The 15,373-nt window shown below is 42.6% G+C and overlaps 1 protein-coding gene across 6 annotated transcripts in view; it reads left to right on the plus strand.

Annotated features, from left to right (window-relative positions):
* The first annotated feature begins 423 nt into the window (after nt 1-423).
* The window catches only part of LOC133484313 (protocadherin-1-like), a 144,679-nt gene continuing 129,729 nt past the window's right edge, over nt 424-15,373 (plus strand). For 4 of the 6 annotated variants that reach the window (XM_061786632.1, XM_061786628.1, XM_061786629.1 and 1 more), the window contains exons 1-2: nt 430-1,224; nt 8,590-9,388. In XM_061786632.1, coding sequence (XP_061642616.1) covers nt 8,594-9,388 — 795 coding nt within the window. In that variant the 5' untranslated portion in view covers nt 430-1,224; nt 8,590-8,593. Of the gene's footprint in view, nt 1,225-8,589; nt 9,389-15,373 lie in introns of all 6 variants that reach the window. The other 2 variants (XM_061786626.1, XM_061786627.1) reach the window with 1 other exon arrangement.

A 15,373-nucleotide genomic window follows, 5' to 3' on the forward strand; every position in this document is an offset into this window, starting at 1 on the left:
AATGTTCAAGCTGAAATGTCTCATTGCGCTTTCATCTTTGCTGACGTCACAATCGAAGACTGCCCACACTCAAGAGTTACAGATGTTACAATATATATTTGATTTTGTTTAATCCGTTTTTAACGTCAGGCTGCCACGCCACTCTGTCTGCCTCATCCCTTTGCAATTGCGATTCAAATGGAAGCGCCTTGACCTGCCGCGATGAAGCTCACCGCACGTCAACTGGTTGGCCCTTCCCCTCTCAACTCCGTTCCCGGCGGTGGCCTGTAGGGGGCGCTCAGAGCCCGGCAGATGGCGCCTTCCCACGGAGCTCCGCTACACGCACACACACACACACACGCACACACAAAGACACGAGAAGGACGGAAAGAGAAAGAAAGATGATTTTATTTACTGTAGAGGAAAGACATGGATAAAATATCACAAGTAGGAGTTGGAGGGGGGGCACTTGATGTCAGCTGCTGCAATTGTTACGTGATTCTGTAGCTTGACAGAAGCTAATAATTCATAAAAGCTTTAAAAGCACATTTGAGACGGTATAAAGCGGTCGAAATGTGTTTTTATTTTGAATAAAAATAAAATGAAGAGAGTTCAACGCCGAGTGACGCCCCCACCCCCGACCCCGGACCCCTCCCTCTCCTCCTCCCGTCTCTGCGGTGGTGAGACACTCGCTCGCAGTACGAGAGCGCGAGAGTAGTTGCGAGCTTGGTGGTGCTTCAGTTTGTCAGCAGCCGGGCGGCAGCGCAGCAGCAAGTGAGCAGCCTGCACAGCGAGCGAACCGACCGAACCAGGAAAGCAACCGTACCGCGAGTCAGCCCCAACGCCATCAAACGGGGAGATTTTTCCAACTATTATCTTTTTTTTTTTTTTTTTTTAACTTCCGCACATCTTTTGTTGTTGTTGTTGTTTTTAATGTCCGGCATCCTCGTCCTCCTCCTGCTGACAGAACCACGAACGTGATGCGGACCTCCGCTGATTAGACGCCCGAACCGAGCCGGTCACGACACTCACAAAAAGTGGACTTCATTGTGAGAGGAATATTCCCCTGCCTCCATTTGGATTTCAAGTGCTTGTCTTTCTTCATACGTGTGGATTTTTGTTCGATTTTTTTGTCATCTTTTTCCAACCCTCCGACTTCCGGAGTGGACACCGACATTGAGCGTAGCCTGTAGCCGGGCTGGAGCGCTTCAAGCTGGGCTACCGCGCGGCGCTCACCCGCTCCAGGTAAGAACCACTTCCACCTGCTGTCATTCATCACATTCTCATGTTAACTTTTCATCTTTCTGTTTCACTATATTGACTCGCTTTAATACACATTTAAGTTAGTTAAGTCTTCTTTATTATTGTGTTTACTGTATTTTAAATAACTTGTTGTCCAATTGGCTCCCAGTTTCAAACAAATAGCGTGATCAATTTTCCACCACTTCACATCAAGCCTTCATTGCACTCATACACGCACATTGATACGTATTGACCGCCGACCAATAGAATAAAAAAGAACCTGCCTGATACCAGGCTCCTGGTAGAGGAGTTCTGGTGGGATCTATTGGACGGTCGACACATTATGCCCAATAATTCACCAATGAAGTTTGTGAACTATTGGACATAATGTAAGCCCAGTTTTGACAAGCTTTACTCAAGGCCCAAGGGTCATCCGGACACCCGAGTGTGTGTGTGTTAGAGCAAAGATAAATACACTGGGAGCGGGTTCAGGTTGGACCCTTGCCTGGAAATGACCCTCAAAATCAAATCCAAAAGGCCGACAACCAAGGGTCTTTGGTGTTTTCTGTGCGTCCTATCATGATGAACATGCGTGCCAGATTTCACGTCCATCTGACACACTGGTGGCGGGTGCTGATGTTTGGAATAAAATAAAAAATAATACGAATTAAAGCCAACCAGTTCAGGGTGTACCCCGCCTCCTGCCCGATGACAGCTGGGATAGGCTCCAGCACGCCCGCGACCCTAGTGAGGAGAAGCGGCTCAGAAAATGGATGGATGGATGGACGAATTAAAGCAATAGGGTCCCTGTATGACCCCTCATTATTGTTCTCAGGCCCTAAAAAGTTCCTTTATTAGCATCATCAGCGATGTTGAGCGTGCGTGTGATTTATGTGCGTCCATTCACAATGAACATGCGAACCGGATTTCATGTCAATTGGAGGCACTGGTGGCGAATAGCGATGTTTCCTAATTTTCTGAGTGGGTGGGCTAGTAAGTAAATTTAAGGCGGGGCGGACCCATAAAATATGTATATTTTCAGCAGGATACACATGTTGAGAAAATTTTGTGCATTTTTGATGATATTCAAGCCTCCAAAGATGCAATGTAGTCGCAGGAGTAATATTAGAAATAAAAAGAATTAACGCAATTAGTTTGGTTCGGCTATCCGTGCTCAAAACAATTAAAGGGAGCGGTTACATCTCAGACCACTAAAGTCCATCATTTTCACCTAAATTCACTCGTCTAGGAAATTTGGTATGTTTCTGTGTGTTGAAGCCTTCAAAAAAGGTGATGTAGTCGCAAGAATAATCTTAAAAAAGAACCCAAATTAAAGCAATTTAATTTACTCCTGAGCAGGTTTTGAGATGGGGGGCATGTCTTGAACGGGTGATATCTGAACACTTCCACCAGCATATGTACATGTGATGGGAACATTTGGCGTGTTTTTGAGTATATTAATGCCTCCAAAAAGCTGATGTTGTCACAGCAATAAAATATTAAAAATGGTAAGAATTTCAATTTACTACTGAGTTGATTTTGAGAGGCATTGTGTCAAGAACCCCTAAAATTTCTACATTTCCAGCATGTTGGGAAATTTTTGTGTGTTTTTGAGTATATTAATTCCTCCTAAAATCTAGTTTGCTCGCAGGATTAAAATGCCAGTTTTAAAAATGATAAGAATTAAAGCGATATCACTTTACTACTGAGGAGGTTTTGGGGTGGGGTGCTGTATACTCAGCAGGATCGACAAGTTTCTGATTCAATTAAAGTTTCCCAGTATTTGATCAAGTTGAAGGAATCGTTTTAAAAATGATATGAATTAAAGTCATTTCAATTGGGTCCCAATCCCACCTTGTCCAGGCTCTAAAAATCTTGATTATCTGTCCTCGGAACACATTGCTCATAGGCGTCTTTAGAGTTTCTGTGTGTGTGTGTGTGTGTGCGTGCGTGCGTGCGTGCGTGTGTGTGTGTGCTAGTGTCAGAGCCAGTGAATCTGGTTGGTCCAGTTGCACCGGTGCAGCCGGGAGGGGTGAGGTAGCGCTTGAATGAAGGAGGTTTAGGTTGAGACTACATGCACAGCGCATGTTCCCATCCTTCTGAACTTTGACCCCATTCCCTACTTTCTGTCATGTTGGCCGTCAGCCACCTGTCACACATACATACATACATGTATGTCTGGATATTGTATCCCCCGTGACACCTGTCAACACAACGTGTCGGGTATCTCCCGGAGTGTGACTCAAAGGTACATCCAGGAAGTAGACACGTCCACACCATTCGTTTAAATGGGCAAAGGCATCCATTCTTTTTTCTCGTGCTTGTCTTCATGAGTGGCAGATTACGATGCGCTGGTCGTTAGCTAATAACACAACACGTAAGGGCACATAGAGACAAACAAGGATTTAGGCTCACATTAATACCTACGGACAATTTTGAGTCTTGAATGAAGCTAAGTAGCATGTTTAGTTTTTGTGGGGATTCTAACCCAGAACCTCTTGACTGTGAGGCAAGGAGCTACTAATCTATGCTACTGGCCAAGTGTAACTGGAGATTAGAGTTTTATTTCTGTCAAAGAAAGTAATTTTCATTTTTCAAAAATATGCTTTTTAATGATACTGGTGCGTGTAATTGCAGCTAATACAGTCAATTGTGAAAGCTTTTTATGGCAAATGACGGAAATCAATTGAATAAATCAATTACACCCCTGCAGTTTTTAAAGGAAATTTTTAAAATATCAATTCATTCTTTTTTTTTTCTTTTCTTTTTTCCAAATTAAATCCTTAATGGAGTCGCGGTTAGCGTGTCTGCCTCACAGCTGAGAGATTCTGGTTTTGATTCTGGGCTTCTAATCAATAAGTCATTGATTGGAATCCATATTCAGTAGTTTTGTGCTAAAATTATTATTTCATATGCATATGTCTAATAAAGTGTCTTCAGGGTTCACGTAAATAAGAACGTAAACAGGTATCAAAGTATTCAGGCTGCATGTGTGTGTGCATGTTTGTGTGGCTACACCACCGGTGTCAAACTCGAACCCGGGGGCCAGATCTGGCCCGCCGCATAATTTAAAGCAATTCATGCACGTTAACTTCCATAATTTTTTCTAAAATCTGTAGAAAATGTCATGTTTAATAAATAACACTGAGGTACTGCAAGCATTTTTTTTTTACCAAACCCCTTTGTACAGTAACTTGAACAATAGTTGAACAAACTATTATCCTTGGCTTTTGATTTCTAAAGTATTCATCCATAAATTTGTTGTGTATATGTGATGAATATGATGAAGCGAATAAACATTTATATGGTTTCACAGTCATAACGGCCCTCTAAAGGAAAATGTAACTACAATGTGGCCCACGACAAAAATGACACCCTGACACCTGAGCCGCGTTTGTTATTTTTTCACTTGTTGGATTCAGGTGTTGTGCAGTGTGGGTCAGCTCATGATTTTGAAGAAAACGCAGTTTTTTGTTTTTTTATTCACATTATCATCCCAAAATGATAGATTTGATCACCAAAAAAGGTCATGACATCAGATTGACTTTATTTTTGTTTTAAAAAGTCTTTGAAGACTATTTTCATCATTTTTTACATCTTTAAGAGCACACAACAGCTACAGTCGACTGCTGTGTCTCCGTGTGCGTGCATGCGTGTGTGCATCAACACCTGCCACTGATGTTTGTTGTTTTTTTGTTGTTTTGTCATGATGCGTTCAGGTGCTGCGCTGAGAGTGGCAAAATAAAGAAAATCAACTTTTTTTTTCCGATTGGATTTTTCATTTTTTTAATTTGATTTTTAACCCGAAAAACTCAAATGACGTGTGGTCATTATTATCTGGTGGAAAAACATCACACTGGCTACTGTGAATTGTTGCATGTCAATAGACAGGATGTGCGTGTGTGTGTGTGTGTGTGTTTGTTTGCGCATGTGTGTGTTAATCGGCATCAAACAATAGCATGTGAATGGAGTCATTAGCGTAATCCCTTTTGTCATGCGGCCTGGCTGGACCACACATACGACATGCACAGATTGAGTGAACATCTTGAAAACATGAAAGCACCTTTTCATTTGATTGTGTGTTCGTGCGTGTGCGTGTACTTGTTTGTCTGTGAACTGAATGTGCTTGACAGTCAGGTTAGACACACACTCGCATGCACAGACGCACACACCAAGAGTAGATTTCAGAACCGGTTTGGAACCACATTAGAGAAGAAGAAATCTGATGATTAAATAACTTTTGAGTATAATTAATGGTAAAAGGAATTAAGAGTAAAAATTGAAAGGAGATATTTGACAGTTTAATTTCTTAAAGGGACAGGAAACCTTTTTGACATGTTTTAAAATCCCAAATAACAACATTAAAAATTAAACAGACTGATTGGAAACAAAAGTTTCTCATTTTTTAAGACCCAAAATCCACCACAAACAAAGTGTAACGTATTTCCACTGCAGCAACTTTACCTCGGAACTAGAAACTTCAAGAAGACTGATGCGTCTTTGGAACTATAGTCATAATGTGGAGTCGGGGTACTACATTGGGCTTGAGTGCTGATCCTGCTGCGGGTCTTAAAATGCTAACATCCAGCATGACGCTGGGCAAGAGGCGGGCTACACCCTGAACTGGTCGCCCGCCAATCGCAGGGCACATATAGTTGTAAATAAACAATTAGAAACTAAATAATATTTGCAAGTGCAAACATTCGAAAATGCCGACATTTCAAGCAAAACTGAGAGAATGCAAACATTTCAAGATGAAAAAATTGAAAAGACAAACATTTGATAACAACAACATTTCAAAATACAATATTTGACAACACAAACGCTTTAAAACAGTTTTTCAAAATACAAATATTCCAATCATTATAAATGCAAACATTTGAAACCGCAAACACTTCAAAACACAATCATTTGACGGTGCAGACATTTGAAATTGCAAACATTTTAAAAGCCAAACATTTGACAATGCTAACATTTGAAATTGCCAACATTTCGAAATGCAAACATTTTACCATGTAAACATTTGAAAATGTAAAATTTCAAAACATAGACATTTCAAAACACAGACATTTTTAAACACAAACATTTCAAAATGAAATCATTTGACGACCCAAAACATTTGAAATCGCAAATATTTTAAAACCCAAACATTTTACAATGCAAATACTTCAAAACACAAATATTTGGAATTAAAACATTTCAAAATGCAAACATTTTATATTGCAAGCATATGAAAATGCAAACACTTAAACACGAACATTTGAGTTATAGTAGACTTCTAGTGGGCATCCGTTGTTCGATATCTTTGCTCCGTATCGGCGTTGGGAAGTCACATTACCTGGAATACTTTTTATGACGTCATCACATTAACATTGGTGTCGTCTAACTGTGTGAGGCCGTTACCATGGAGACGCCCTCTGAATGTCAACAGACAACTCATACACACATTTAATGGCGGGTGGTAACAGGGCCATCCAACTGCTTTGTCATGCACACACGCGCGCACACACACACACACACACACACACACACACACACACGCGCACACACAAAGACACACTCCAGTGGTCTGTTGTGTCTTTTGTGCATCGCAGACACACACTTAGCAGGAGATCACACTTACTGTCTGACTCCTTACACATGGAAATGTTACACGCACGCACGCACACACACACACACACACACACACACACACACATGCATAGAGGCAGGTGGACATTTACACAACACAGTGTCGCTTTTGTTTTATGTTGACATGAAAACAAAGTAGTATTGTCGCAAAACCAAAATGACTTCGATACGGTACCTGTATAAAGTACTGCAATTTCGATACTGACACGTATGGCCAAAACCTAAAATATCAGTAAAAGCAATGGAGTCACATATGACAAACGTTAGAAAAAGCATCCATCCATTTTCTGAGCCGCTTCTCCTCACTAGGGTCGCGGGCGTGCTGGAGCCTATCCCAGCTGTCATCGGGCAGGAGGTGGGGTACACCCTGAACTGGTTGCCAGCCAATCGCAGGGCACATAGGAACAAACAACCATTCGCACTCACAGTCATGCCTACGGGCAATTTAGAGTCTCCAATTCATGCATGTTTTTGGGATGTGGGAGGAAACCGGAGTACCCAGAGAAAACCCACGCAGGCATGGGGAGAACATGCAAACTCCACACAGGTGGGGCCGGGGATTGAACCCGGGTCCTCAGAAATGTGAGGCTGACGCGCTAACCAGTCGGCCACCGTGCCGCCGTTAGAAAAAGCAAACAATTAAAACAAACAATTGAAAAAGCAAACATATGACAATGAAAAAACTGTTTCACATTTTAGAAATGCAAACATGGAGAATATGTTGCATATTTATTTGTTTGTTTGTTTATTTTATTTTTTGCAACTGACCACCGTGGCACTTTTAATCTTGAGTACCCCTGGAGGGCACTTGCGCACCACAACATCCCTGATGAAAAACAAGCGTTAAAAATAGTGCTGTTTCCATTTGGCAAACGTGATGAGACATTTGTGTTTTGAGGTCATGAGAAGTTTGTTTTGGGTGTCGAGAGACTTCACTAAATTCCTCGTGTGGTCTTCACATGCTCCCGACTGACATGCTAGCGTGTGTGTGTGTGTGTGCGTGTGTGTGGGTTGCACAGTGGGGAGGCAACAGGCTGAACATTTGCTGCTCTTTTGCTCACTTGACATAAAACAAACAGCCACTCTAATCACTTCACTTATGGCGCTTGTACATGTACTCTATGTATATACTGTGTACTATATCAAAACCACAGTGTGTATGTGTGTTTGTTTAACGTGCGTCAGAGATAAAACGACAAGAAGTTAATGAAGTCTCCAGCTGAAAGTTGAGTTGTTTTGTTTGAACGAGGAAGTTTATACCTACCTACCTACCTACCTAACCCTAACCCTATTTAATACCTAGTATCCACTGACTGATACACCTGGTACCTTCATGTTTATCACGCTGTGTCACCTACCTACCTACCTACATACATTACCCATCTACCTACCTTCCTACCTATCGACATCCGAAATACCTAGTACCTACTGACTGAACTGTACTTAGAACATCCACTACATAGTAGGTACATTATCTATCTTCCTAGCAAACTAGCTACCTACCTAGTACGTAGTACCAACTGACTGATGTACCTAGTATATGCATCTAGTACTGACCCGTCTACCTACCTACGTAGGAACTACGTATTACCTACTGACTTATTGAGTGCATATTCATATTTCTATTAGTTATGTTTAATTAGCGTTCGGATGATGAGGGGGGACTAAATATCTCCCTGGACCCCAAAAGATTGAGAACCCCTGGTCTAAAGCATCCTCCTCCTTGCTGTTTTCCAGAGTGATGGCGGCACTGCTCTGCCTGGCGGTGGTGCTACTGTCATCGTGCAACGGCGCCCCCTCCGACATCCTCTACCGGGTCTCCGAGGAGCAGCCGCCCAACACACTGGTGGGCAGCCTGGCGGCGGACCGCGGGCTGCCCGACAGCGGGCACCTGTACAAGCTGGAGGTGGGCTCGCCCTACCTACGCGTGGACGGAAAGACGGGAGACATCTACACCACCGAGATCCCCATCGACCGCGAGACCCTCAGGGACTGCCGCAACCTCTTTGAGAACGACAAGTGCTACATGGAGTTCGAGGTGTCCATCACCGACATGGTGAAAGGCATCGGATCGGGTCCGCGCCTCATCGAGGGCCGCATCGAGGTTCTGGACATAAATGACAACACGCCCCAGTTCTCCTCACCCATCCTTACCCTGTCGATCCCGGAGAACACCCACGTGGGCGCACTGTTCGCCATTCCCATGGCGACGGATCGCGACGACGCTAACAACGGCGTGGCCGAGTACTCCCTGAGCATGGGACCCGACGCCGAGCAGCTCTTCGGACTGCAGGTGGCGGTGGACACGGACGAGAAGCTGCCCCAGCTAGTTGTCATGGGGAACCTGGACCGCGAGAAGAAGGACTCGTACGACTTGAACGTTCGTGTGGTAGATGGCGGGCGACCGGCCAGGGCCAGCAGCGCCCTGCTCAGGGTGGTCGTCACTGACCAGAACGACAACGCTCCAAAGTTTGAGAGGAGTCACTATGATGCTGAGCTGGCAGAGAACAGCCCGCTAGGACACTCCGTGCTACAGGTTAGACGAACACAAACCCACACACACACACAAACACCACCGTTCAGTGCTGGCCCCTTTTATGAAACTCTAAGGCACTCTTGCACTCGGTTCTCGGCGGCCACGCCGGCCCCGTTTGCCCAAAACGTAGTACACTGTGGGATTTGGGTGATTCTTTTCCTTCATATTTTAGTCTTGCTAAGTTTTCTCACAGTCTATAATCACGGTATTCGTGATGCACCGTGGGAGGATGGGGCCGCTGAGTCCCGAAGGCTCAAAGGCACACTACGGTTCATTCTGCGGTTTACTACGGATGTGATTACATTCCGTCCAGGCGCATTCTATTGTGATGGGGTCCCTCATGTTTATCCACAGATGAAATGAGGACCATGGTTGTAGCCCAGGAAGATTCGGATCAAGCTCCCTGCCAAGTCCCGGCCCAGAATTGACATGAGCGCGGGGGGGGGGGCACGTACTGCCATTCAATACATTTTGGATTATATTAGTTTTCCTTAAAAAAAAAAAAAATCACTTGTTTAGTGCTCTCTCACACACGTTCAACATGAAGCATTGTAAACAGGTATTATCTATAGAAGAGTTTTAGGCGGCGAGTGTAAGATGCCAAGGAACCGCTTCCAACTTTTGATACACCCTGTTACGAACTGTCAGGTTTATTTGCATTCACCCCGTTTTACTACGGCCGACTGGGTTTGTCATCTGCACTGTCACCGCCGTGGCAAATCTTTGGAGAGTTGAAACCATCGGCTAGCCCGGCCTTCTGGGTTTGCCCATCCCACCTGCCACCCCCCCTCGCGTTATCTCACGGCCATCCTGTTTTGTCCATTGTGGCAGTGGCCGCCGGGAACACGGTGTAAATGTCCCTTAAGCAGAATTTGAATACAATTCTTAGACTTATACTGTATATAGGATGCAGGATAGGAATTTGCTATTTGTGTCACCTCTTTCATTTAATTTATTCAATGGTCGATTTCAAACTCAACGTTCATAGAAGATTGACAGTTAAAATTAAGAAAATAGAAAAAAACTAGTTAAACAGTGGAAAATATCTCTTCAAGAATTGTTCAACAACATGACATATATTAGGATGTAAAATAGTATGAAGTTAGAAGCACATTCACCACACTATTGGAAGATTGTAGTGGCCCTAAAAATCATAAATGATTTTATTAAAATTGCACCAAGGGCTGAAACATCATAAAATACCAACATAGCGCTGCTTTAATTAATATGTTTAATGTGTTTTTAAAAAATCCTCACACTTTTTGGGGGCCCCAAGCAGTCACTTAGTTCACTCGTGCCTCAGGCTGGATCTTCTACCATTTCCCACTGATACTGTATCTTAAGTAATTGGTGCGTCAGAGGAAGAAGATCCAACATCGCCTGTGCTTTTTACACAGTAACACAGAATCCTGTGTAGTGTCTGGTGGGATGTATAAAATATTTGAATAAAACTGTTTCAACACAGTAGGGTGGTAGAAGTGAGAATGAAGTGTTAACCTTCCCTCGGTACTTTCCACGATCCCCTTTCACACGGTTGGGTTGCCCCGTCTTTTAGGTTCGAAATTTGCTGGTCTTCGAAAAAGCCTCAAATTGGCAATTTGCCTTTGTCACCCGATTCAGTGTTTCACCCAAAACAGAGATGTAACGAAAATGGTGGCTTTGATGGGCAGTTTGAAAAGGCTGTTAGACGTGTGCAGACATCAGCATCAGCTTCTGGTATGACATAAAATAGTTGTTGGACGATGACAATTACTTTCAATGCAATAGGTCAGGAGAAGTGAGTGTTAGGTGTTAAATGTACTATGTGGTCTTTCCACTATTCCCTTTTACACAGCCACCATCCAACGTCTGTGTTGCACAGAACAATGACACATGCAAAAGAAAGGGGGAAGATTTGGCAAAACTTGTGCATCAGAGATTATCTACAATTCATTCACATATGCCTTTCACACAAACCCGAGTGAAACAAGATATTGGCACGACCGTGTATGTTTTCACACAGCAACATGGCATCCTGTGGAATATTTGGTGTGATGTACGACAAAGTCGTTGGACAGTGACAACTGCATTAGAGACAAAAGAAAGTATTTAGTTGTTTTTTTTGCCTGTGCCTTTCACACAGAATAGAGCAAAGCATGGTTTTGTGGCATGTCAGGTGATTTGTCAAATCCACTTACACACAGGCAGCAAGTCAGCAATTCAGTGCCCCTCTGTTAGCTTCTGATTCTAAAAAGAACACAAGTCAAAATGAAACTCCCATTCCATTTTGGTGTTTTGAACAGCAACACAGGAAAAAATGGCTTTGACTGGAAGGAAGTGTGGTGTGAAAAGGGCTGCAAATTCTGCAAAATTGGCACATCAGGGTCATAACATTTATCAGCCACTATCTATCGCAACTTGAAAGGTGTAGTTTTTCACCAAATTTTTTGCCAGGGCATGCGTTGCCAATGCTTTTCACTTAACGCATTTGAGGAGGGACAAACGCATTGTATTGCTTTTAACCTGTGACTACATGTGTTAGCGCTTTAAAAGGACGCTGTTGGCAAAACAAATTAAAACATAACATCAATTAATAGTCCCCAAAATATAATTTTCTGGCCAACTTCATCCCAAAAATCTGACCTACTCTTTTGGAGCAATGTGACAACAAAGGAAACCCAAATCTTTTAATCATCATATGTAATTGGCAGATTATGGGCATGATAAAATGAATGACATCCTCAGTTACTAGTATGCTTTTTAATCTATGAGCATCTTTCAAATGAAACCTTGGACCATTCATCTAGTTCGCTTTTATTTTGTTTGTTTTTTAAATGATATGCCACAATTGACATGATTAAATGAATGGGATCCTAAATAACTAGTATCCTTTTTAATCTGAGCATACTGTTACTCCCTAAAAACAAACATTTTACTGACCTGTTGTTATTTGGCAACAATGTGACACCAATGGAAGCTCAACTTCCCCCCTAGAGTTTTAATTGTGATAAGTAATTTGCTGATTGTGGACATGATTAAATGAATGGGATTCCTAGTTACTGGTGTTAAACTGGAGCATACTGTGACTTTGCAGGCTTGTCAACAAATGTTGTTTCTTAAAATTAAGACAATGGGTGGTAATTGAATGATTATGGGTGTGATTAAAGTTTCTGATCCTTAGTTACTAGTCGGCGGCGCGGTGGCCTACTGGTTAGCACATCTGCCTCACAGTTCTGAGGACCCAGGTTCAAATCCCGGGCCTCGCCTGTGTGGAGTTTGCATGTTCTCCCCATGCCTGCGTGGGTTTTCTCCGGGTACTCCGGTTTCCTCCCACATCCCCAAAACATGCATGGTAGGTTGATTGGAGACTCTTAAATTGCCCGTAGGTGTGAATGTGCGTGTGAATGTTTGTTTTTTTATATGTGCCCTGCGATTGGCTGGCGACCAGTTCAAGGTGTACCCCGTCTCTCGCCCAAAGATAGCTGGGATAGGCTCCAGCACGCCCGCGACCCTAGTGAGGAAAAGCGGTACAGAAAATGGATGGATAGTTACTCGTGTCCTTTTAAACACGAATCTTTTGTTATTCATTTGACATGGGAGGTTATTGGATAGCTTCGCTGCATCTTAACATCTCCAGTTGTTTCTTTGACGATCAACACAAGACAGATGACTCGCAATTCCTAAATCCCGGCAACAGGATGTTGAATCGCATGCGTGAAAAGTCAAGTCGCCTTATTAGGGCTCAAGTGAAGACAATTGACTGAAAAAAGAAACCTGAGCTCAAGCATTGGAGCGGGTCAGCGCTGGTTAATTGTTAACGTGGAAGACAAACGGCGCTTCTATCGGCTGTTTGCTCATCCGCTCAATAGGTAATCCTGCCCCAAGCTGTCAATAATTTACGGGCCGCTCTGAGAAACGCGGCGCTCCTTAAAGCCAAATCAATGGGCAGGAGAAATGATCATCAGGCTTTTCTCGAGCGCTAACTGCTAGCTACTGTCAGCGACTTCCGACTGTCGGCTGTCACCCGGCAAAGCGGCAAAGAAGATTTTGATTAGGAGGTCGGATGAACCCCCCGTCTGCTCTGGCATATCCCTCGGGGATTCTGCAGAGGGAAGCAACCTTTCACACCCTGACGTTGCTTTAAAAGAGATCAGGGCTGCTGAATTCATCTTTTTTATTAAAAAGGAAAAGAAAGAAAAGACATGCAAATGTCATCCAGCTTGAGATCGAAAGGCAAAGATGAATGGAATTTACGTACCATTACGACCTTTGGACATTCAAACACGCTTGTATTGATTAAACTTACTTTATTAGAGAAGCTGTATGAAGGGGTAGGATCAGTGTTTAGCATTCAGGTTAGTGCAGTAGGATTAATGGTTTACAGGTTAAAGATTACAGTAAAAAAACAATCGCAAGATTTGAATGTAGCCTCACTTCACTAATGCAACTAATACAACATATCTTTGCAAGCAATCCTTTTTGAAGATGGTAGACATAAAAATGAAGAAAAGGGACATTCTTTATTGCCAAAATGATATGAGATTGTCACTTGCCAATGTGAATTTCTGAACGTCTCTGTAGAAAGTGCCAAAGTCACATTGGTATCCAGTAAATATTCATTGAGTTATGTTTTTTGTGTGTGTTTGGAACATTCACATTTTATTGGTTTTGTTCTTTAAAACCACAACTTTTGAGTGCAACCGATACATGGTTCATTTTGAATGCATGTATGAAATTTGCGGGGTTCAGCACCTCCAACAAGGTTAAGAGCCACTAGTAGTGATTTTAGTGGGTTTGTGGCTGAGTAGTAATTACAGTAAGGGGTTAAGATGGGTTTCTCATTAGTGGGTCACGGTTTAGAGTCAGGGTAGAGTTTGGGGTTAAGGTTCATGGGTCAGGGTGTAGGTTTATTTTCTTCATATGCCTTCTATTGTGATCTCCAAAGTCAAAGATGAATTGAGGTTATGAACAAATAGGATGTTCGGACTTTCAGTGCAGCTGGTTTGATTGTATTTTCCTTGTTTTCTTCATCAGTGTTGCTTTATTTGGCTTAGTGAATGCGGATCACAAGCGGCTGTGACGGCTCCTCCCTCCTCCTCTAATGTTCTCTAGAGCAGTGATTCCCAACCAGTGTGCCGTGGCACATTAGTGTGCTGTGAGCGCTTTTCAGGTGTGCCGTGAGAAATTATCAAGTTTTACTTAATTGCTCAAAAAAATTATTTATTTACAAGAAATAATTTATCGTTGTTCATCTAATTATGCCAGTGAGGCATAGTGACAGACAGAACAAATAAATGCTCTTCTATTAGATGTCAGGAAGTACATACAGTAATTAATGTATCCACTTTTTGTGACATTTTTGTCTATTGGTGTGCCGTGAGATTTTTTAATTGTTAAATATGTGCCTTGGCTCCATAAAGGTTGGAAATCACTGCTCTAAAGAAGGCCATGTTTTCGTCCGAATAATAATAAGAGCATTATTATTCACTCGTGGCCGTTAAAGGCCAATGAGCCGCTGCCTCCTTCAATGATTCTTGCTCCCGGCCAGACAGGAGGGAAATGTCTGTCGCAGTGGCTTAACGGTCATCTGTCTTTGTGACTCTTTATTTTCAAGGCCGCAAGGAAAAATAATAAAAAATCCGACTAATGTGACTGATGTCCTAAAACTTCGTGTTAAATTTGACTCTTCAGTTCGACAAACAATTCTAGTGAAATGTTTTATTAAAAATGGCTTTTACTGGTACCGTATTTTCCGGAGTATAAGTCGCACCAGCCAAAAAATGCATAATAAAGAAGGAAAAAAACATATATAAATCTCACTGGAGTACAAGTCGCATTTTTGGGGGGAAATTTATTTGATAAAATCCAACACCAAGAACAGACATTTCATCTTGAAAGGCAATTTAAAATAAAAAATAGAATAGAGAACAACAGGCTGAATAGGTGTACGGTATGCTAACGTAACACATTCAGCTAACGTTACATGACGTTACTGCTAATGTTGAA

The sequence above is a fragment of the Phyllopteryx taeniolatus genome, chromosome 10 (genome assembly GCF_024500385.1).
Source record: "Phyllopteryx taeniolatus isolate TA_2022b chromosome 10, UOR_Ptae_1.2, whole genome shotgun sequence".
In the NCBI taxonomy this organism is placed as follows: Eukaryota; Metazoa; Chordata; class Actinopteri; order Syngnathiformes; family Syngnathidae; genus Phyllopteryx; species Phyllopteryx taeniolatus.